The following is a 22743-nucleotide window of genomic DNA, read 5'->3' as shown; positions in this document are numbered from 1 at the left end:
CGAGTGTCAGCGTGCACGCATGTTTGCTCGTGTGCGGATGCCGCTCTCCGCAAGCCAGGCGCGCTGCTGCAGCCCGGCCCGGCGAGCTCCCCTCTTCCATTTGCAGCGAAGCCTCAACGCTGCAGGTGCTGCACGGCCACGCAGCGACGGCACCGATAAGCCGCACGTCCCCTCCTGATGAACACCGCCGCCAGTTCTGCAGCCCGACGCTTTGCAAGGATGCGTTGCACCGGGGTCGATCCCCGCGCTCTGCGCGCTCACGCGGCCAGGAGGAGCACGGGGCCGCGCACCCGACCTGCTCCGCTCCCCCCGCTTTGCCCAGTGCCGCCCTTCGCCCTCTTCAGGCGAAACCCCGACCCCAACAAAACCCCGACCCCAACAAAACCCCATCCACCATCGCCGCTCCTCTCGCTGAGGGGCGGCCGTGCGAAGCCCGGGGGGATCCGCATCCCGCTGCCTTCGTGGCCTCGAGCTCAGCACCGCATCCACGGCGAAATGCGGGGGGGAGGTTGAGGACGGGGCGGGGGCGGCGGTGCGGTTTTGGGGCCGGGGGCCGCCGGATAAGGGAGAGGCGGCTGCACACAAAGGAGCGGCGCTCGGAGCCGCACCGCGCAGGGAACCAATCGCCGCGGCGGCCGCGCGATAAAAGGGGCTGCGGGGCGGCGGGGGGAGCGCGCACGGAGCGCGCCTGAGCGTGGAAGGGTCGGAGCTGAACGACCGACGGACAGACAAACAGACAGAGCGCGGTGAAGGCTGAGCCTTTCTTCTGCTCGGCGGCGGAGCCCGGGGGTATGGTGGGTTCGGGTTTGGGTTTGTCGGGAACAATGGGGGAGGGAGGGGGGGGGGGGAACAAAGCGGGGTGGGAGGGCTCCGAGAGGGGGAGATGGGGAGAAGGGAGGGCTGCAGATGGGGAGCTCCGAGAGCAACGCTGCCAGCCGGGGTCATGCAGCAGGTGGGGGTTCCTCCTCCTCCCCCCCCCCCACCCGAAAAATGCATGCGTGGCCCTCCAGGGAGGAACTTTTGCTCTGGGAAGCGGTTCGGTCGAGGGACTGTAGGGTGGGGGAGCACGCGGGGGATGCTGTCTGGGCACTGGGTGCCTTTTGGCATTGGGATTCTGTTGGGGGGGTAGGAGGGGAAGAGGGGTCCGCACCCGGTGCTGAGTGGGGAAAGGAGTGAATAGGGTCTGGGAGTGCGGTGCTTGGGGAGGGGGGTGCAGCATTTTGGGGCTCCCCAGCTGTGCTGAACTCCCTCTTTGTCGTGTGCTGCATCCCGTGCTTGGGGGTGTGGTGGGGTTGGACAGATCCATTTTCTTAAGCTGAGCAGAAAGAGCAAAGATAGAAGAAAACCTGTTAGATCCCTGCTCCCCTACAGCCCCCTCCCCCTTGGCTGCTGCCTCTCCGTGCTGTGTCTCCCAGCACCCATCCAGCCCTGCTTTACATCCCTCCAGCCACAGGTCTTCCATCACCCCCTCAGGAGGCTGTTGCATGACTGTGAGATTTGATCCCAACATGAATGCACCCTCAGCTCTGACACAGCCCTGAGCAGCTGGGGACCCCCTCCGGGCTTCACAAAGAGAAGCAGCTCTGCTTTCAGTAGAGAGAAAGGGAATGGATAAAAAAAAAAACCAAACCAAAACGTTGTGTTCAGCATCACCCAAAAACTACAGCCAGGATCAGCCCCAGGGCTCCCAGGTGGCAGCCCTGTGCTGTAACCATTGGGTGAAGGGAAGATCTGATCCTTATAATCCCTTTGGATCCCTCAGACCAGCTAAGATACCACGTAGATGATGTTTTTATTGGTTTTCAACTGGTTTTGATGGGGTGGGCATCTGCTTTGGTATGCTGGAGTTGTGTGCCAACCTACATTGTGCTTTAGAAATGGGGCTTTGTGCACCAAAAGCATCACACGAGGGCTCTCCCAGCTGAGCTGCTGTGTATTTAGGGCCAGGGACGACATGCCTGCAGCATTATGAATGCTGATTAAAAAATAATGGCAGGGTAACTGATGGAGTGTAGTCTGAAACTACAGCCTCGGTGCTGCTGCCCTCTCCCCGTGGGGTTCTGCAGGAAGCAAACTCCCAGGTGAGCAGTGAGGGTCCACCTCAGCACGGGGTGTGCAGTGATTGCATGCATCTTCGTTTCCATCAGGCTCACAACAAAAGTGCTGGCCTTTTTTGGTCACCAAAAGTCCCATGAGACTTCTCATTAGGGAAGGGAGTTCCATTTGTGGTTTCCTCCTGCAGGTCTGTGAGCCTGCAAGCAGTCCCTTCAGCCCCAGCTGCGAGGGGTTTTCCTTTTCCTTTTTGCCCATCCTCAGCTCTTGCAGCCCATTGTCAGGCAGCTGCCATGTTCCCATGTCTGCCTTTTGCTTTCCACTAAAGTCATCTTTTTATCTGCCATCTGGGAATGTTGCAGAGCTTACCTAGCTATTAGCAAAGCTCTGGGATGGAAAACGTTAAATCTGGGTGAAGGGATTACTGCAATCATTAAATACACAATATATTTCTCACTCCTCTGGTGTGCCCAAAGCCCGCTCCATATGGCCAGCGAGCGGAGGGCACTGCAGGAGAGTGAGCATTTGGGATTAGTGCAGAGGTGACAGAGAAAGAGTGCATCAGCACAGATGTGTGCTGCCAGGGAAGGGGTCCAAGCAGGATTCAAAGGTCTGAGCCCTCCTCTGGTGTAGCAGAAGGAATGGAGAACTTCTCCTATAGGAACAGATTAAAGGGATTGGTTTCTCGTGGCCAAAAAGAGGAGGCTGATAGGCTTACCCTCCATGAGTACTTTTGGGAGGCAAAAGTTATAGTGGGCAAACTGGGAGCAAAATTCCACAATGAGAGTAAAGGGATAAACATGTTGGTAGGAAACTGTTGGTAGGGAGGTGGAGTTTCTGGGTAGGACGTGGGGGAAGTCTTCTAAGACTAAGGAAAAACTGAGAAGGGGCATAACTGCTATGACTGTGCTCGTGTGTACTGCACTTAATTAGCACCACGCTGCAGAGCTTCCAAGCCTTCCTTCTTATGAAGCATTTGTGCCCAATGCCCAATCTGAACCTCCCAACCTGTGACTGCTGCTGCCTGCTCTATCATCTGGCACTAATGAAAGAGATTTCTCTGCCTGGAAAAGAATCTCCTCTCCCCCACCCAGCAGCTCCCTGCTGCATTTGTCCACTCTCTCTGAACTCCGAACGAGATGGCTGAACCCAGGGAGCAGAGATTCCCTTCATGATGCTTAATGGATGCCATAAAACATGGCTTTAGTCCAAGGGATGGGCTACTCTGTGCTTCAGTTCCCACTGCTGGAAAACAGATGGATCCCAGCAGCATCCTCAGGGCAGGGCTGGACCTGGTGCTCCCAGGGCTGAAGGTAGGAGAGCAGAATGGCTGGGCAGGGGCTTCCCCTGGCTCCTGTGGGTCCTCCATTGTTGCCCTGACAAAGGCAGCCCTGTTCCTCCCCACAACTATTCCTTGTCAGCATCCCTCAGCATTTCAGCTGCAGATTTCCTGCCCGCTGGCAGCCTTTCAAGAGACGGCACGGAACGTGGATGGAAAGTGGATGAGAGGGGAAGCTCTGCGTGGTGGGGCTGAGTGGGGTCGTGGGGGCTGCATGAGTGGCCCATCTGGTTCCCTCCAGAGCCCTCTGTCCTGGATCGCAGCAACAGGAACCTGGGTTGGGTCCCAAACACCAGTGTTGGCCTGGAGCCACACAAGGAGCCCGGATCTGAAGCCAACTTAGAATCATGGAATCCTTAAGGCTAGAAAAGAGCACTGAGACCATCAGGTCCAACTGCCAACCCATCACCACCATGGCTTGAGGTCTGCCAAGGCTGGAGCCATGAGCACCACGCTTGCTCTGTTGTCCCCCCACAGCTGCAGCTTGCTGCCCCTTTCCATGCCTGAGAAGCTGCAGCAGTGCTGGTGGTGTTGTGTTCCTGGGCTGATGCTGGCCTGTTTGATGCTGATTTGTTTCACAGCATGGGTTGGCCATGGCAGGTGTTTGCACTAATCCTACACGTGGTCATGGGGACGTCAGCAGCACCAAATTTCATGGGGGAGATGCCTGATAGCCCCTCTGAGGAGTGGAACCCATGCCATGCTGCTGGGGAAAAGGCACCTTCTTGGGATGGAGAGGGAGGGGGCCTGGATCCTCCCCCCACACCCCACGCACACACTGTGCTTGGTCTTTGGGAAAGCCTCTGGCCATGGCACAGTGATCCCAGCAGTAAACACTGACTTCACAGGGCTGCTAATGGGAACCATATGGCAGAAAGGGGCCTCTCACCCTTTGCAGTCACGCTGCTTTCCTGTGCCGGAAAGCTATCATCAGCTTTCAGAGAGGCTCTCAGCCAGCAGTGGGCTGCTTGGGGGCCCAGTGAAATGAGGCTGGTAGGCAGCAAGGGCAGTGCTGTGTGTTGGAGGCAGGTCGTGGTCATGGGGGAGATGCAATCATCCTGTGAGTTGGGGAATTTCCACAAGGGGCCACTCCAGATTCTTCCCTGTCCTTACATCTGTCCCCAGGGCCAGGCAGGTGAGAGGCTGTGAGACAAATGTTTGGTGACTGAGCAGCTTCTGGGCTGAATGCTGCCTTCTTCAGCACAAAGAGCTCCTGGTTATTGCCAAAAGGCAGAGCTGCAGCACTCCTCCTGCTGTATTCCCATGGCAGCAAGTGCATGTGCCCTGCAGGTGACCTCCAGCCCCACTGCCGTGGGTCAAATACAGCTTGTTGAGGTCACCAAGGAACCCCCAGAGCCAGGCTGAAGCTGGTGGTTTGGGCACTGAATGCATCCTGCTGAATCCAGTGCCACCCCAGATCCACTGAGATCCAGTTCTGCCACACTGCAGCCACCAGAGCTGCTGTCAGAGGCTGCTCCACCTCCTTGGGCTCAAGCCCAGATCCATCGGAGGGCCATTGGATGCTCCAAGGAAGGGCAGGAAGAGCAAAAGCTACAGCATGTGCAGGGTGAAGGGGTCCTTGTCCCGTCCTGAGCTGTATGATAAGTCAGTACTCAGACCTCCTCTTCCTGGGCTGTGTAGGTGGTGAAGGAGCTTAGGAACGGAGGTCTGGAGAAATCAGGGCTGGCAGCTGTGGTGCCAGCATCCACCATGGAGGCCAGGGCTGAGCTTCCTTGCTTTGTCACAGACATGACGTGGTCTCCATGAAATCAGCAAGCCGTTCCAGCACTAGCAATCCACATCAATGTGGCAATGTGTCCTTAAGCAAAGCCTGTGCCATGGGGGTTCCTCTGCACACAGAAGCGTGTTTACTGCTTTGGGCTCAAATCCCCCCTTGAAACAGTGATGACAGCAGCTGGAAGCCTCTTAGAAACACTCCTGCGGTCTCTAATGTGCTCTGTTTCCCTTATCACTTCAGCACACCCTTCCCCTTTGAGATTTCTACCCCTGTCCTTGGGCAGGAAGGATGTTTAGCAACATCTACTCTTATCTGGAGGGCAGCTACACCAAAGGTTCTCTCTTGAAACAAAGACCGGGGCACGGGGCTGCAGAAGGGTATGTGCATGGAGAGTGGGTCTGGATGGAGAACATCAAGATGTGGGTTGGGATAATTGTGATGGTCTCGAAGGGAACGGGATTGGGGAGCTGCTGCATGCAGGAAAAGAGGTGAAGGGAAAAACAGGAGCAGAAGGAGCCAGGGATCGTGGGGAGGATGGGGCTGGAGGAACAGGGGAAACTGAGGCAGCTGGGGTAGGAGAGGAAGATGGGCTGTGAGGGGAAGAGGAAGGGGTGGGGAGATGTTGGAGGGACGGGCGGGGAGAGGTGAAAAGAGGTGAGGAGAGCAAGGGCTGCGCATCCGTGCTGGAGGTACATGCAGGGTATGGGCCAGAGGGGCTTTGTGGGTTCTTTGGGTTCCCCGTGGGGTCTGGAGACCCTGGAGGTGTGGGAGGGACGGTGCTGCACCAGGAGGTGGGGGTGGCTGGGTTGGGGGTTTGCATGGCCTCCAGCATCATCTGCCTGCGTGCGCTGCCTCCTCGCGAGCAGGAAATAACAGACAGACCGCAGAGAGGACGGGAAATGATTTCTGTAAAACTGGAGTTGTGTTCTCAGCTGAGGCTGGGAAGTGTCTGCATCGAGGGCTGCCCAGCTCAGGTCTGGAAGCCTGGCTTTGCTGCTCAGGTGGTTGAACTCTGAAAGCAGTTGCTCATTTGGGGTGTTTGGTTGCAGCAGCTCGAGCCTGATGGCAGCTGCTGGGTGTTGGGGCTTTCTGGGGATCAAAGAATTCCCCAAACCCAAATCGTGGTTGCAAATGTCGCTGGGAGATTGGATTGGCAGCACATCCCCATCATTGCAGAGCTGTTTGCAGCCAGGACAGCTCGGGGGGCTCAGAGGCCACAGCCATGGCTCAGTGTCCCCAGGAGGAGCATCTGCTCCTCCCTCTGCACCAAGAGCTCAACTCCCCATCTGTTTCACATGTGCAAAACAGGGCTCAGCAACCCTGACCTTTTATGGGTGTTTTGAAGGTAAAGCACAATGGGGAAAACCCCGAGGATCTGTCGGTACCTTTTCATCCGACTTTTACCAAAATAGGTGGTTTTTTTTTTTGTGACTTTTTTTTTTTCTGTGCTACATTAAAACTGTGCTGGGTGGCATCAAACCCACCCTCACGGGTGCTCAGCCTAAAGGCAACGTGAGCTCCTGAGAAAAGACAAAGTTTCCATCACTCGCTCCGCTGAGCTGTGAGCCGTTCTGTTCAGCAAGGCTTCTCTGGGCTAAAATTAGGTGAAAATCCGGCATCACCCATCCTCTGGAGGCTGCACCAGTGACAGTCTGGGCTCTGGGTTTCCTGGCTCAGCAGGAGCCTCTGGCTGGAGGCTGTACCTGCCTGCTGACAGCTCGCTATTGCCTGCTGACCGCCTTCCACGCGTGGTTTGGAGGATGCTTACAGCAGCTGCCACTTTGCTTCCTGTCCCTCTCCCATCCGAGCCCAGTATCTTTGTATGGGAAAGCATCAGAGCTGCATGCTGTCCCCACCTCAATTCCTAACATTGAGCCCTATGGCAGATCTGGCGTGCCTGGAAGTCTTGGATCCCCCAAGGAATCCCTGTACCCCACAAGGAAGCCAATATCACACATCAGCCCCTGCAGAGCTGTGGGGTTAGGGTGATGAAACCGGCCACACTCCCACTGACGTTTCCTTTCCAGGTGTTGCAAGAGGACTGCTTTCAACACCTCCCCAGAAAATCAGCCCACAGACTCCAAGCTCAGGATTAAACCCACAGAGGAGGGGACAGAACCATGTTCCAGGCCTCGGAAGCTGCCAGCACAACCCCAACTCACGTATGTCGCATCCCCTGCAGTTTGCATGAGAATTCCAGAGCCAGTTGAGTTTGTTCTCAGAGGCTGAAGGCTGTGCATAGAGGACTGGGTGTTTTAGAGTGACTGAAGGCACTGCTGCTGCTGCTCAGACAACGGGAGCCGGGGGTGGGAAGGTTCCAGCAGAAGGTGCTGTTTGCTGAGCACATTGCTGAGCACGTTGTCCAGGCTCTGCTGCATCTCATCCAGCACTGCTCGCCCCGCTCGGCTCGGGTTGCTTTCTGTTTGTTTGTGTTTCCATGGCTTTCCGTGATCACAATTGTGAGCATGCGAGCTGCTTAGGATCCAGGCGATCGGAGATGGAAAAACATAAAGGCTTGAGAACATCCCCTGCTGGGACAGGATATGGCCCTTCCCCGAGGGACGATTTCTCAGACATGGAATAGATAGCGTGCCTGGTCGGAGCCAGGAGGCTGCCAAGAAGTGATGAGCAGCAGCACAGCACTGCAGCCTTGGGAGCAGATAGGAGGCACAGCACTGCTCAGCATCCTTAGCACTGCTCAGCTGAGCCTGGAAGGAGCCCGTTAACCCCAACCCCAGCAGAGCACCTGTGGTTGCTTTGCCGGAGCTGAGGGATGCAACTGGTTTTACACAACCTGAGCCTCCTCTCTGCCTGTGCTGCTCTGTTGGCTTTGGCTTTCTCTTCAGCCTTGTGCAAAAGTGGGAGGGAGAGGAAAATCATGTCCTCGACCTCAGGCGGTGAGAGCAGCTGGGAAATGTCTGGACAGGCAGCTCGGTGAAGTGAGAGCTTCCTGTGTGTCTCTTAGACAAACTGTTTCCAAAAATACAAAGGAGAAACGCTGGGGAAGGACGAGGTGGGAGCTCACCCTGGGGGCAGAGATGGGGCTGTGCTGCCCAAACAGAGCTGAAGCTGCAGCAGGGGAAGGGCGGGGAGGCAGGAGGTGATGCTGTGGGGTCACTGCCTGCTGGGGACCCTCTAAGGGTGCACTGAGATTTGCTCAGAGACCCCGAGGGCAGAGGGTTGGGCACCTCAGAGTCTGCATCTGTTCTTCCCACAGCTGTGGGCTCCAAGTGACACCCAGCACATCCCTGACTCCACTCTCCCCTCCATGCACACACAGCCTGCAGGGACTTGTGAAAGCTTTCGGTCTGGCTGATGGCGCAGGCGTTTCCTGTGCAGCACGAGGGCAGGCCTGGCTGCTAACAGGGGAACTCGGAAACAAAACATCTGGTGAGGGGCAGCCAGCACTGCGTGCTGCATCAGAGTGAGAGGCATCCCAGATACGGCACAGGGAAACTGCCAGCCCTCCTACAGAGCCCTGAGTGTTGGATGAGCCCTATGGGATAAATGCTTGTTGGCCAGAAGGAACCATGAGCAGCATCTCCTGCCAAAACAGAGCTGTTGTTAATAAAAACTAACAGGGCAGCATGTGCTGGTTTGCCAGTGTAGGTCACAGAGAGGGTTCTGCTGCAGCCACTCTGCAAAGACCCAAGGGATGCTGAGGCAGGGGTGTTTCCAGCTGCCCCGCTCAGCTTTGCTGAGGAGCTGATGTCAGCCCTGGAGCCTTGGTGGGCAGTTGAGGACAAGGAGTGCTGCTGGTAGATGGTGAGAGCTGCATGACCCTGGGGTCTGTGCTCATGTGCTACCTCCACTAAAAAAGCAGCCAGTGTGCTGTTACACCTCGTCACAGAAGCAGAGCCATGGCATGCTGCTACATCCAAGCCTCAGTGAGCAGTGCAGAAAGGCAGAGCTGGCTGCTCTGTGCCCATGATCCCAGAGAAACCCTGTGCCTTCCTTTCAGAGACCATCACTGGCTGCCACGCACAGCTCAGTGCCTCACCTGCCGGTCCCTAACTCTCATTTCAACTTCTCTCCTTAGGAGGCAAAGAGCAACTCAGGAGGCAGCACAGTGCAGCGCTCCAAGGTACCGCAACTCTCCTGCACCCTACTGCTGTGTGAGGGGGTGGGAAGGGCAGAGATGGGCACAAGGTCTCCAAACCCCTTTCCTCACCTTCTCTCCCTTTGGTTTCCCCTTGCCCAGTCCTTCAGCCTGAAGGCCCAAGTGAAGGAGATGTGCACTGCCTGCCAGAAAACCGTCTATCCCATGGAGCGGCTGGTGGCCGATAAATTTGTCTTCCACAACTCCTGCTTCTGCTGCAAGCACTGCCACGCCAAGCTCAGGTGAGCAGTGCTGGGTGCTGCTGTGATCCTTACTGGCAGCTCTGGGGTGTGGGGAGGCTCTTCACCCACCTGCCCATTGCAGCCCTCCTCTTGAAGGGCAGGGGAGGACCCTCCATCCCCTTTCTGCTAAGGGCCATCTGCACGTTCCTTCCTCTTTCCTCCCTTCTCCCTGTGCTCCCAAGCCCTTGCTGAGCCCCATTTACCCCTCTCCTTCCCCAGCCTGGGCAGCTACGCGGCACTCCACGGGGAATTCTACTGCAAGCCCCACTTCCAGCAGCTCTTCAAGAGTAAAGGCAACTACGACGAGGGCTTTGGGCGCAAGCAGCACAAGGAGCTGTGGGTGCACAAGGAGGTGGAGAGCGGGACCAAGTCGGCATGAGCGGGGCACGGCCCACCCTTCCCTGGAGCCCAGCAGACAGCACGGAGCAGTGCTGAGCCAGTGCTGACTGAGCTGATGTAAAGCAAAGGGGACCCAAGCAGTAGGGAATGGGAGGCAGCTCAGCTTTCTCTGGGGCCTCTGAGGGTGTCTAGAGGGGTCCTACAGACTGTAAGGATGGGGCAGAGGTGAGCGGGGTGCAGCCCCCAAACCCAGAGCCCTCTCTTCCTGATGAGATCAGACCAGAAGCGCTTGCCTCCTGCGAAATCCCAGCCCTGTGCACACATTCCAGGCCTGCTGCTGTGGGAAAGGAGATCCGAGGGCTCCGAGAGCCCCAACCCAGCCTGTCAGTCAGAGCAGAGCTCCCAGTACCAACCCTGCCTTGCTGGGGCTCTGAATATGGATGGTCTTTGGTTTACATCAGCTCAGTTCAGTTGGGATTGTTCAGCCTTAAGGATGTTGCCCTGCGACTGTTTAACAGTGTCTGTCTTTTTTATATTTGCCTTCCATTGGTACGTTCTGCGCTGGAGCCGGGTGCAGCTCCATGCGTGACACCTCTTTTATTTTTGTAATACAAGGTTTCCAAGCCTTCCCTGTCTTGTCCTGTGCTTCCAGGGGCACAGGGAGGTGGGAGGAGCAGTCAGGTCTGGTCTGTTGCTGTACGAAGAGCTCTGCCCACACCGAGGACCGAGGAGCCATTCCTGGGGATGTGCACGTGATGACACATGGCTGAGACAGATGTTATCTGGGGAGCAAACCCAGGATTTCACATTGCACACCAGTGAGCTCCAAAGCTCTGAGCCACGGCTGTGACCACAATTCAGCTTCCACACAGAGCCCAGAGGCCACCTTGGAGGGAATTCACCGCCGTGTGAATTCTGTCTGCCCTTTTGCCTGCATGCACTTTGTGTCTCACTCGCTTCCCTCCATGCCAACACTGTGCCCAGTCCCAGCAGGCAGGCATGGCCGGCTCCAAGCTGGGCTGGCTTCCATCAGCTCCAGCTGCTGAGCTGTGATGTTTGAATGCGAGAGTCCATACTAATTAATGAGCCTAACGAGACCTAACGCAGTGAAGGCAGGTGGGTCTGTTTTTAGTGATTATTTACCTCCTTCCTCCACATGCATGATCTGTAATCCTCATCTGCCCAGCAGGTCATGGCATCACAGAAGGTAACCAGGTTGGTCAGGCATGATTTCCCCTTGGTCAATCCACGGTGATTCTGACAACCTTCCTCTCTTCCACTTACAAGAGATGGGTACAGGCTGTCCACCTGTGTGATCCCAGAGGATTGGGTGACCCCCGGTGTCCCTCCTGCTGGACATCACGTCTGCCTTTGTGGGGAGATGCAGTGCACAGCAAGGACTGCACACACAGACCCGTGAGCACCAGCCTCACCAAGTGCTCTGCCTGCCCATCACACAGGTCTGCTGGCTCCTTACACCACAGCAAAAGCCACTTCCTGCCCTGCAAGATTCATCACAGCACAAACGATGCTGCTCTGCAGAGGGGCCCTGTGACCCCGATCAGGTTCCGGTCCCTTCCTTGGCTTAGAAAATGAAAACAGGCTCCTCGGTTTTGCTTCCTGTTTCTTGCTGGCTTCACTTCCCCTTTCTCACACTGGCAGGCTGCTGCTCTGTTCTGCACGGCAGGGAAATTGTATGCAAGGAATTTTAAACTAGCCTAGATAATTTTCCACTCTGAAAACTGAAAAATGGGGATTTTGCCTGATGACAGAACAATCCCTGTTCTCCACTGCCTCACTTTCCTATACCCCCTTTTCATATGGGCACAGCAGACTCTTGTTGATGCAGCAGAAATGGAAGGAACACAAAATACCGAGAGGCACAAGGTTTTCAGAGTCTATCTGTATCTTCTCTACCATTGCTTTCTGCAGTCCCCTTTTTCTCATTTCGAGAACAGGAAGCTGACCCAAAAGACACCACAGTTTGGGGGGTTTGGGGGGGACATGTAAGTGAACCTGATGAGCATCAAATTCACACACAGGGAGAAACACTTCCATCGCTGCTGCACACAAAGCTGCTAATGGCAAACTTTGCTTCCCAGATTAATGTACCAGGCTCTGTGCATAGGGAAACCCTGGTGGTAATGTGCATGGGAAGATGTCTTAAACAATGCTCTGAGCTTATCTGATCTGCCTGATTGTGTCTGAAGGATGTTCTGCACAAGTGACAACACACATTTTCCCAGCGAGTACCAAAAGCAGCAGCAGAACAGAATCCCCAGCTTAAAACTTCTCCAGCTGTGAGGTTTTTGTAAGGCAAAGATTAAGAAAGGGCCAAAACCACTCCCTGCCCCTAATATTTCCCTAAGATCCAGCCGATTTTAGGATGAGAGTCTCATTCCCTATGACTAGCAACCTTTTGAATCCTCCATCCTGGCTGCCAGCAGCAATCTGCTGGTGCTGGATGCTCAAGTTCCTGTGATTCGGGATGCTCAGATCCCACAGCTGGCTGGAGTAAGACTTAACAACGTAAGTACCCACGGAGAAGAGAACCACAGGAGGTTCCCAGCACGCACAGCTGCCAAACACCATCCCAGCTTTTATTGGAAGTTTCCGAACGGCCGGGAGCCAGCCACCAGCGAGGAGAAGCATTCTGTGCTCCCCCTGGTGCGGCTCGGCAGCACCGCGCAGCGGCACCCGCAGCTGGGATGGATGTTGTGGAGCTATTTGGGGAGGAAACTGTCCGCACTGCTGGGCTCTGAGGGCAGCCCGCAGCCTTTGGGATGGGGAGGAAGGGCTGGGGAAATGGCTGCTGCACGCACAGCTACTGGGGGAGGCTGCACGGAGCTCAGAAGTTGTGCTCAGATGTTGCACAATGCCACAGTGCCACCTGCATCTCCTCTCCTCCACTGCAGAGATGTGGGCTTGCACTGAAGATATAAAATGAGCACTAGGCAGAGCTCCACACCAGCAGGACGGGGGACGGGGCAGTGAACTGTGCCAGCATTTCTTGGATATAGTGCAATACACCCACATGGTATTAAAGCCAGAAGACATTGTTCCTAGTTAAGACTTTATGATGCTAACAGAAATAGCCACAGCAGTCTAATATAACCAGCCTCTTTGAAGATTTGAAATTACATTTGCTTCAGAAACTGTATAGCACTGGATTTAAAGAGAAAACTTACCTTAAGTCACCTTCCCTTGAGCCACGTTACAAATATAACACCATTCACAAGGGGGAAAAAAAAAAAGCATTTGAGGTTTTTAGGTTCATTCCTTTTGTGCACTGGTCAGTCCTTGTGGCAGATCATTCCCACCTCCAACCCAAGTTTGCACTTTCCTCTCCCACCCCCTGCTCCAAACCACCCAAGAAGAAGCGTGGGGAAGATGCAAGGCAGGACCACACACTGCACTCATGGAACACAGCATTTCTGTGGAGCATGTTGCTCCTGAGAGGGCAGCCCAGGAGTGAACAGGCCATCCTGCAGCCCTAACGCATAAATCTCATGTTCTTTCTTAGAGCAAATCACAGAATCACAGAATCACAGAATCACAGAATGGCCAGGGTTGGAAAGGACCTCAAGGATCATGAATCTCCAACTCCCCTGCCACATGCAGGGCCACCAACCTCCTCATTTAATGCTAGACCAGACTGCCCAGGGCCCCATCCAACCTGGCCTTGAACACCTCCAGGGATGGACGGGGCATCCACAGCCTCTCTGGGCAGCTGTTCCAGCACCTCACCACTCTTACAGTAAAGAACTTCCCCCTGTCATCCAACCTCAATCTGCCCTCCCTTAACTTAAAACTATTTCCCCTTGTCCTGCAGTTATCTCCACTTTCAAAGAGTTGATTCCCCTCCTGTTTGTAGGCTCCCTTTAGGTACTGAAAGGCTGCAATGATTCACCCTGCAGCTTCTTTTCTCCAGGCTGAACAAGCCCAGCTCCCTCAGCCTGTCCTCATAAGGGAGGTGCTGCAGCCCCCTGATCATCTTCGTGGCTCTCCTCTGGACCCCCTCCAACAGCTCCCTGTCTTTTTTGTGCTGGGGGCTCCAGTATTCCAGTATTCCCCCACTCCAGATGGGGCCTCACAAGAGCAGAGTAGAGGGGAACAATCACCTCCCTGTCCCTGCTGGCCACCCCTCTTTTGATGGAGCCTCCACCTGGACACGGAGCCATTGATGACCACCCTCTGTCTGCAGCCTAATGTTACAACTTAGAGCAGTCAGGAGAGGGGAAAGCCTCAGCTTTGGGAAAGGTGTCCTACAGTAAACACAACAAGTTTTCAGAGCCTCTAAGCTTGTCCTGTGGCATGAGTGGGAATTTCAGGTTCTAACACAAAGAGAGGGCAGGAAGCAACAGGAGATGGCTGTGCCTGGTTCCACAGGACATTTTTGCTCTGATGCAGCTTCAGTTGTCTGCTTGTCATCAGTTTTGGAAGAGCACACAAGTGCCACGCATGTACTTGTTTCCCATTGCATCAGCCTATTAACCCGTTTATTCTTAGTTGTTCACATTTAACATTAACAAATATTTCTGCATTTAATAGACATAGAAACGAACTATACTCTGACCTGGGAAAAGGAGACTGCAGGGAAAGTTGTGGCTCTGGCCCAGCATCTCAAGGGACCACAGTGGCATTCAATCCACTGCTCAAGTGACAATGGCACTAAAGACAAGCTCATAAACACAGAACAGTACCAGGAAAAAATGAGTATCTGAGCAAGCACTGCAGACCGACTTTATAGGAACACTATTTCTGTCCTTTCCTAAGATAGCATGCTGGAAAAAAAATAAAGCCTGAAAATATTTGGAAGTATGGGCACCCATTCCCTTACTTTGCTTTAGGACAGCTAGGCTTACCCTGCCCAAATCCTGAGCACACTCCATGCAAGAGCTCCCTTCTGCTGGACGGCATCAATTCTGGCAGCAGAGCTGGTGGTATCTCACATTTACCTGAAGCTCACTTTTCCAAGTCTTTGCTTTATAAAATGACCTAACAACACAGCCAAAGGAGAAACAATTCAGGAACAGTTTCCAGATATCTGGAATAAATGCTTTCAAGCAGGCTGAGCTTTACAAGTTGGAGCTGCAGTTATCCACTCAGCAACCATGGGAATGATTCCATGAGCTCCCAGCTGAAGCAAAGCATCCCAGCCAGGGCATCACCATCACACAGACCATCTCCTCGTGGTCTTGCTGCCCTTTTGCCTGCTTGATGACAACCCACCTCCGTATGCACTGGTGCATTAGGACCATTTATAGACCCATGGACTAAAGAACTCACTCACAAAGCACAATCCAAAGCTCAGCTTCTGCTCTCCATCCACAGACTCTCCACATGCAGATCCAATGAAGCAGCCCAGCTCCCCTCCTGTAAGGTGAAATGAAGACACTGCTATTTTTACACTCCACCAACAACAGCAGTGAAAAAAAAAAATCCAGACAGAGCCATTCTACCTCTTGGAAGAGTGAGAATGGATGAATGTGACCTTCCCCAGAGGCAGCACTGTAGAGGACACACTTACCAGATCCAACAAGCAATGCTTCACAAATAGGACACTTCTCCACCTGTCCCAAAAAAGAAATCCCTGAAAGCATAAAATTCATCCTTCAGTTAAGGTCCTTGGTTAAAACTAGCTGTCCCATCTACTCATCCAGAAGCATCGTTTTACATAGGAAGTAACGGACGCTGCACTGCAAACAGCCACCGAAAAGGCTTTCATATAAATGATAATTTTATTGTAAATAAAACGATACATTGGCCTGGCTTTGCACTGCAAGCCCCCGGTCGGTACATATAGACTACTGGTTCAAGGTCTTCTGCACAATCCAGGTTACAGCAACTTCTGCCTGCTCTGCACCATTTATGGCAGGCAGGCATCGATGGGCAACAGTGTCCTTTCCCACATTTCAAAACCACCTCCTAGGCCTTTCCTAACTGGGGAATTCAGAGCTGCTGGTCAATTTGCTCCTGAATAAAGCTGGGGTTGAAAGACCTGAAGCCTGAATACCATTAACCCACAGAACAGTAACTGAATGCTCCCAGCTCCACAGGCAGGTACAGGTGACAGGACAGCAGATATTCAAATACTTAAAATCTTTCCACCCAGTAATATTAACCTAAGCACCAATCATGGGGATGTGATTCAGCCCCTTCCCTCTACAGCTTTAAATATCTGAGCTTTGCCTCTCAGGGAAGGTGTGTACAGCAGGGATACACACTTGCCCAGCTTTCACAGATTATCTTTGCTCTCTTGGCACTTGGAAAAGCCCACTCAGGTCAGTGGGTACCAACTTCCCTCTGGGTCAATTTCTTTTGGTAATTAATGGCAAAGGGAAACTCTTTGGAGCATCTCCAAGTCCTGTGGAATACTACTCCAAAAATGTGAAAAAAATCCAAATTGCTGCAATGTGCAGCAATTAGAATAGGCAAATATTCGATTTTACTGGAGAAGAAGCCAGTAACCTGGAATGCACAGAATCGTCACGCCAAGACCAAAATGCCAACAGTTTGCTTCCTGACAAGCTCACAGTTTGCCAAACCCTCTGTTCCCAAAGCTCCTCTCTGATGGGAACCTCCAACATTTTCCTGCTCAAAATTTCAGCTGTTTCAGAATAACAGTACTCTTATAAAATACATTTTGTAAAAAATGAATATTCTCCACTTCTGCAGCACCTTCCATCAAGAATCCCAATCCGAAATACTCCATCTCCCTCCCAGGAAGGAACAGCTGAAAACACAAAATGACATTTGGAATGGACACAACATTTTATTGTTAGCCTGGCCACCCTCCTCTGAACAAGTTTATTCCCATTTTTTTTCCAATTCTGCCAGGATCAAGAGGCCAGATGTAATTCAATTCAGGGGTGTCATTACATTTATGCCCGCTTGAATTTTTTTTTTTTTGCTGTCAGGGCTGCATAAAGAGACTGCAGGAGAGATGCCAACCTCAAGCTTATTCGCTGCAGCAGTGGCCTTAGGAATCCAGATCTCCCCTTCCCATAATCGAGGTGGCTGTGAGGAAACAAAGAAGGCATTTTGGCTTGGCTCTACTCGTTATAAACCATCAGCAAATTCTCTGCAAAACCAGCTGCTTTTTTTCCTTTTTAAATTCATAAAGGCGTCAAATTTATTTCCCATCCTCCCCCCTACCCGGTAACAGTCGAGTCGATATATATAAAAATCACCAAATATGATCTTTTACGATATAAATTAAAAAAAAAAAAGTATGAGGCATCACCGTTTACATGATGTAAAAAGAGCTAAAAAAGAGCGATATAAACTACATTCATAAAAGTGCATCTCCAAACATACAAGTAATGCTTTGGCTTGTTCCTGTGCCGAACGGGTGGCATTGAGTCAGGGACTGGAATACAAGAAGTCCAAGCTGGCACCCCATGTTCTCTGTCGCTGTACAATTGCTATTTACTTTCATTAATACAGGCTGGAATACAAGTGTATACACAGAGTAGGCACATTTCAGCAGAGGTGGTGGGAAGGACCAGAAGCTCTGGCAGGGAAAGGACTGAGCCCATCAGTCCGTGATGCTCTTTGCTTTGCTCTGGAACAGCCTTCCATGATGCGTATGAGGTAAAAGCCACAACAGATCCTGAGGATTTCGTTGCTTTGAAATATTAAAAGTGACACCATTTCCTCATGCCCTATTCTCCCAAAACACAATGTGTGGGACAGCAAGGAAAGACCATGGAAGGGGGGGGGTCTCCGTTTGGTGAGGACAAGCCAAGGGATGAGAGAAACCTATGTGGAAAGGACATTGCTCCTGTACATCTGCAGGTTCAAGTGGGATAATTAAAGATTCCAATCTTTGGTATATTCGTAGTTGCAAGGCTTGAAGAGTGCTACTGGGCCCCACAGGGCTGCTGACCACTTCTGTCAAGGCTGCAGGAAGGATTTAACATCCTTAACATCCCTCTGCAGCCATTTACACTGCAGCAAAGTGGTGTCAAATGCTCCCCAGAACAGAACAGCAGCGTCATGCCCCCACTTCCCTCTGGTGCGAGCAATAGTGAAGTGCAGGCTGAAAGTCAGGCCACGTGTCTGGACAATTTGGAGTCAAGTTCCAGGCTCTAAGGAGATCAATAGAAGTGCTCTCACTAAATAAATTATGGAACAAGGGCTTTCATAAGGATAAAATCCCCCTAAGTGCCTGCAACTGAAACAGTGCATTCTTGTAGTAGTGCAGGAGAGCCCGAAAGTGAAACCAACACTAGCTTGCTTCCACCCATTACATATTGCTCTGAGTTTGGCACAGAAAAAAACACTTCAGATTGTTAAATCCTTTCTGGGCTTTTTTCTTTTTTTCTTTTTTTTTCCCCTTCAATATTCTATTATTCGTGGTGTGTTCAAGGAGCCTAAGCTCACATTAAAACTTGCTTTATCCTGTCAAGAGCTTAACATGAATTCCTGTTAATTTTACTGCATCATGAACCAACTTTCAAGGTTTTTTGGGGGAAGAGAAGAGCATGTGGACCCTTTGGAAAATGATTTCCAATACAAGAGTAGAACACCTTCAGTGTTGCTCTATGAAGCAATATTTTAGCTAGTAATTTGCTTGCTTCTCTTAGTTTCATTTCATGCAGAACACTTTTAATTAACTCAGGAACCCCCAGCACTTAAAAGCTGCTGCTCTCCTGTGTGAAATAAGGACCACTGGTGTCCCAGTGCAGGATTTGAGGGCAGTAAGCCATCAGGAACTCTGTTATCAGAGATGTGCTACACATCAAATGCAGAATGGCTTGGATGTATCTGTATGTAGATGCCTGTATGGGGATCTCTGTAACTCTCCTCTTGCTCAGACAGTTTTATGCATCTGCTGGCATTACAAGTGTTCTCTTTGTCCCATGACTTAATTTGTACAAAAGCTTATTTAAATAGGGTCAAAACATTTTATGGGAACCTTAAAATGAACACCTGCACGCATATAAAACACAATGCACACTGTGAGGGGATGAGCTTGACTCTGACTTAATGTGCACAAGTAAAATTGCTGTCCAGCAAATTCTCCACGTGAAAAAAAGGCAATCCATTTTCTTAATTTTCCACAAGGCTGGGCCATCAAAGGAACACCTAAGCTTTTCCTGAAGTAAATTCCCAGGCACCAGGTAAACTATCTTTGGTTTAAGGGATAGTAAAAAAGTTACCAGCCAAAATGATAGGTGCAACAAAAAGCTGTTCTGCACAACTCCCTTCCAGCAGGGCTTTCTTCAGACCCAGCAGCCCCACGGAGATGAACCAGGAGCACAACCTAACCAACAATGCTTTAATGCTAGGACAGATCAAGCCTTGGAAATCAAGCTCTGGATTTTCCAACGTCAGTGGGAGAGCCCTCTTCTCAGGCCCCAGAATGATTGCATTCTGCTGAAACATTTCTGATTATCCTGACATTTAGCTAGAAAGACCTCCCTCACCCCCACCCCAAAATCCATGGTTTCGTTATAAAATAACACTATTCACATACTTTTGAATCAATATTTTCTGAACACCTTCAGATGCTGAATACTTAAGAAGAAAAATATATAATATAGCGAGCGCATGCTCAATGACACATGGCTTTTTGCTGGATTCATGTACTACAGATATCTCTAAAGCCCTAGAAGTCTGGAAAACAGTGACCCACACGAGTAACCACTTGTAGAAAGCTGATCTTGAAAGCTGTAGCACGTTTCTGTTATGGAGAGTGTAGCTCTTCCAGTTCCCACACCGGTTCAGATTTCTTCTAGGTTCAACCAGCGAGACACTTCTTACATTCCCACTCTTGGGCCTGCAGAAAACACGCAGCCAGCTACAATTTCACATCAAGGTAACTAGGGCAAAACGCAGCTCTGTTTGGACAGCTGTCGGTAGAATAAACATTAGTCCAGCAAACAAAGGTATCAGGCACAAGGGCAGACCCTAGGTTCCTTGGTATAACTTCCCCAAAGGACTAGGACAGCTGAGTTGGCATTTTGAAGATGCAGCACCACAATGGGCAGTTGCAACTAGACCAGATGGAGCACTGAGAGCCCAGCAGGAGCTGCTAGCAAGGGAGGTAATTCAGTACTGGAGCTGTGCAAACTGATGTCTGAGCAGCTCTTCAGCAGAGGGTCTGTGCCTGGCTTCCACAAAGATTCGCTTTAGGAAGTCCCGGCAATGTTCTGATATGTGGGAAGGGAGCTGGGGGTTGGTTGGCTGGGTGGCAATTTTGAAAATGGCTGCCATGGCTTCGTACTCTGCCCAGGGTGGTTTCTCTGTCAGCATTTCCACAACAGTACAACCGAGGCTCCTGGAAAAGCAGATGGGAAAAAAGAAGTGAGAACAGACTCATACAGTAATGCACAGTGTTCAGAGAGGACTTGCAAGCAGCCAACATCAAGGTACAGCTCTGCTCTGAAAACAGCCATAAAATGGCTTTGTGCTCAGCGAATGCTGTGTGTGCATGGATTCTGAGCCAGATCTGCCAACTTTGCTGCCTTTACTACTGTCAGGCTAGCAATAAAGTGCTGAGACAGGGAGGCTGGTTTCCACTGTGGTTCTCACTGCACTGAGAAAACTGTGAAATGCCATCTGTCCAGCCCTCCTTTGCTCAAATTCTACTCTCAGTAAGCAGTTGTACTAACAGTAAGGGTGCACACGAGAGGCCCCTAAAGGTGCTGCTGGACCTCAATGGTATTTCAGGAGCTGCTCATGCTGCTGCCTCAAAGCACTTGCTGGGTTGCAAGGTAGAAAATGTACTTTTGAACTAAATAAAGTCCAGTGAATCAAAGCTGGTTGACCCCACAGAGCCATTTCAGCAAAATCCCTTTCCACTGCAGTGTCTCAGAATATCCAGGGGAGAATGCTGCCATCTCCACAAGAAATCAAGCTTCCTAGACAGGCAAAAATTAACTGCTCTAAACCAAGAAGGCAGCAAGTTAAAAATGTCAGCAGAGCAGATGCACCATCGTGTGAAGGCAAAACTCCTAGTGAAGTTAGTGGGGCTCTGCAGGGTAACTCAAGGCAAAAATGTGACTGTGAGGATGGACATGGCTGGGCCACCTTTCTGCAGCAAGTGTGACACCAATGCTTTCACAAGAAAGATGGGTTTCTGTAGTACAACAGTGACTGTATTTTGCTCAAAAAGGATTCATTGCTTCCTCAAGGCCACAGATTAAGCAAAGGCAGATAGTGAACCTGAACATCCACTTCTGTGTTCTGTTCACATCGCTCCATTAAATAAGCAGAATTGCTGCTTCTGCCTTTAAACTAAACCCTCTTTTGAAGTGAAATGCAAAGAAAAGACATTTTCAGAGGCAGACTTGCATCACTTGCCAAGACAAGAGAGGAAAGGAATTAAATCCAATGAATATGCAAGAAAAGACTTCTTGACAACATTTAAAATCCAACGTGAAATTTTTACACTGATTTCCAGCCATTTAAGACTTACTAGAAGAGAGTACAGAAAATGCAAACCATGTGTGCTGAAGTGCTGGGGGTTTGCACAAGAGCAGGCAGGGATATATTATTGTTTAGACTGATTTATACCGTTTAAGCAGATCCGGTTTCTTTAAGATATTCAGCAAACAGCAGGAATGTTTTTCATGTCAAGTCACTCCAGCAATAACAAATAGCTCACATATTCTGCTGTTTAGGAAAAAGAAAATTGGAGAGGGGCCTGCAGCAGTGGCGGGAAGCCAGGTGGCTGGATTTGTTACGTCTTTGAGCCTCTTGGCCATACGCTTCCACACTGGGACTAAAACTGCGCTGGAAAATTCTGACCTCCCCCCCTTCCTCCCCCCACCCCCCCCACAAATAATGATTGGGATTGTAGGAACTGGAACCCAGCCAACGGCAGCATCTCTTTGATGGGAATGGACTGTCAGCACCAAAAGGAAATCCACAACTCCATCAATCCAGGGAGAAGGGCACGTGCTCCATTCTCTCCCAAAAAATCCCAACTGGGAGACTGTAAAACTTAACTCTTTGCATACAAGTTAACTTTCAGCTATGCTTCCATTCACTGATTGTATGGGAAACAGGATAGGCCTTGCTTTACTGTGGAGGCACAAACATACTTTATGCTGCTGTCGTTTAGCTTGGTTTTATAATCTTACCTTCCTGAGGCCTCCAAAACTAACATTTTGACACAGGACCATTTTGCTTTTTCCTTTCGGTAGAGATATTTCTTGGCTATGCCAATAATAGCAGGGCTACAGTTTCCATTCACGCATACTTTAGATCACCTCTGATCTGGCCTGTATCTTGTGTGTTATTCCAGGTTTGGGCATCTTTCCTTTCAGGCTTCGTCAACATACTCAAATTCTGTTCCTTTCATTTCCAGTGTTATAAGCATACCTCTCATTTTACAACAAAATGAATGGACTCTCCCCAAACAATCTTCAGCCTCTTATCAACATAAGGGACATAAGAAGGGTGGAAACCTCACGCCAGAAAGTCAGAGAATTAGCTATCAGCTTGAGAGAGGAATGAATGGAAATTTTTAGCTAAACACTAAATGAGCAGTTGTGTACTGACATGGCAAAGCACAGTCTGCAGTGGGTCTAGCCTTAATTTCAAACCAACTGCTTCAGTTCACCTTAAACTGCTCTCACTTTTGATCCAGACAAAATCTGAATTCGGATATACGGTGAACAGAATGCAAGTGTCCAGAAAAGTTGTAAATTGATCCACAGGCAGAAAGTTAAACCCTCACCATACGTCTGCTTTTCTTCCATAGCCCTCTCCGCTGATCACCTCTGGGCTCATCCAATATGGCGTGCCAGTGACAGAGCGGATGCCTGTTCCAGACATACAGATTGTCTGCAGCCGTTTGCTGGCCCCAAAGTCCCCAAGCTTCACATTCCCAGCAGAGTCACGGAGAATATTGGCTCCTGGACAAGAAGGAAAAAAGAAAAAGAATAGAGACAGCTGTTTTCATGCAATCCAGCTGTTG

The 22743-nt window shown here is 51.1% G+C and overlaps 2 protein-coding genes across 10 annotated transcripts in view; one reads left to right on the top strand and one right to left on the bottom strand.

The window, feature by feature from the left end:
• Positions 1 to 31: 31 nt before the first annotated feature.
• Positions 32 to 10437, top strand: LIMD2 (LIM domain containing 2). 8 transcript variants are annotated; one of them, XM_031600926.2, is made up of 5 exons: positions 5519 to 5818; positions 7157 to 7291; positions 9169 to 9213; positions 9331 to 9470; positions 9690 to 10437. In XM_031600926.2, the coding sequence occupies exons 2-5, from the start codon at positions 7250 to 7252 to the stop codon at positions 9847 to 9849; spliced, it is 387 nt and encodes a 128-aa protein (XP_031456786.1). In that variant the 5' UTR covers positions 5519 to 5818; positions 7157 to 7249; the 3' UTR covers positions 9850 to 10437. The 8 variants fall into 8 exon arrangements, with proteins under 8 accessions (XP_089981256.1, XP_089981255.1, XP_089981257.1 ...); XM_090125130.1 differs by lacking the exon at positions 5519 to 5818 and adding an exon at positions 32 to 794 and having other exon boundaries at positions 9169 to 9470; XM_090125129.1 differs by lacking the exon at positions 5519 to 5818 and adding an exon at positions 33 to 789 and having other exon boundaries at positions 9169 to 9470.
• A 5094-nt stretch (positions 10438 to 15531) lies between these two features.
• Positions 15532 to 22743, bottom strand: part of MAP3K3 (mitogen-activated protein kinase kinase kinase 3) — a 40400-nt gene continuing 33188 nt past the window's right edge. For both annotated transcript variants that reach the window (XM_031600929.2, XM_031600930.2), the window contains exons 16-17: positions 22504 to 22681; positions 15532 to 20097 (exon numbers count right to left, since the gene is read on the bottom strand). In XM_031600929.2, coding sequence (XP_031456789.2) covers positions 19869 to 20097; positions 22504 to 22681 — 407 coding nt within the window. In that variant the 3' untranslated portion in view covers positions 15532 to 19868. The remainder of the gene's footprint in view (positions 20098 to 22503; positions 22682 to 22743) is intronic.

The sequence above is a fragment of the Phasianus colchicus genome, chromosome 26 (genome assembly GCF_987193195.1).
Source record: "Phasianus colchicus chromosome 26, bPhaCol1.hap1.1, whole genome shotgun sequence".
NCBI lineage: Eukaryota > Metazoa > Chordata > Aves > Galliformes > Phasianidae > Phasianus > Phasianus colchicus.
Note: the sequence above shows the minus strand (reverse complement) of the source record. Positions and strands in the feature narration are given on the sequence as shown.

What these genes read in the sequence shown, in the direction of transcription:
- LIMD2 (XM_090125130.1), top strand. Translation starts at nt 7,250, where the DNA reads ATGTTCCAGGCCTCGGAAGCTGCCAGCACAACCCCAACTCAC. An exon ending in CCAGCACAACCCCAACTCAC is followed by an intron (nt 7,292 to 9,168) that starts GTATGTCGCATC and finishes TTCTCTCCTTAG; the next exon opens with GAGGCAAAGAGCAACTCAGG. An exon ending in CACTGCCACGCCAAGCTCAG is followed by an intron (nt 9,471 to 9,689) that starts GTGAGCAGTGCT and finishes CTCCTTCCCCAG; the next exon opens with CCTGGGCAGCTACGCGGCAC.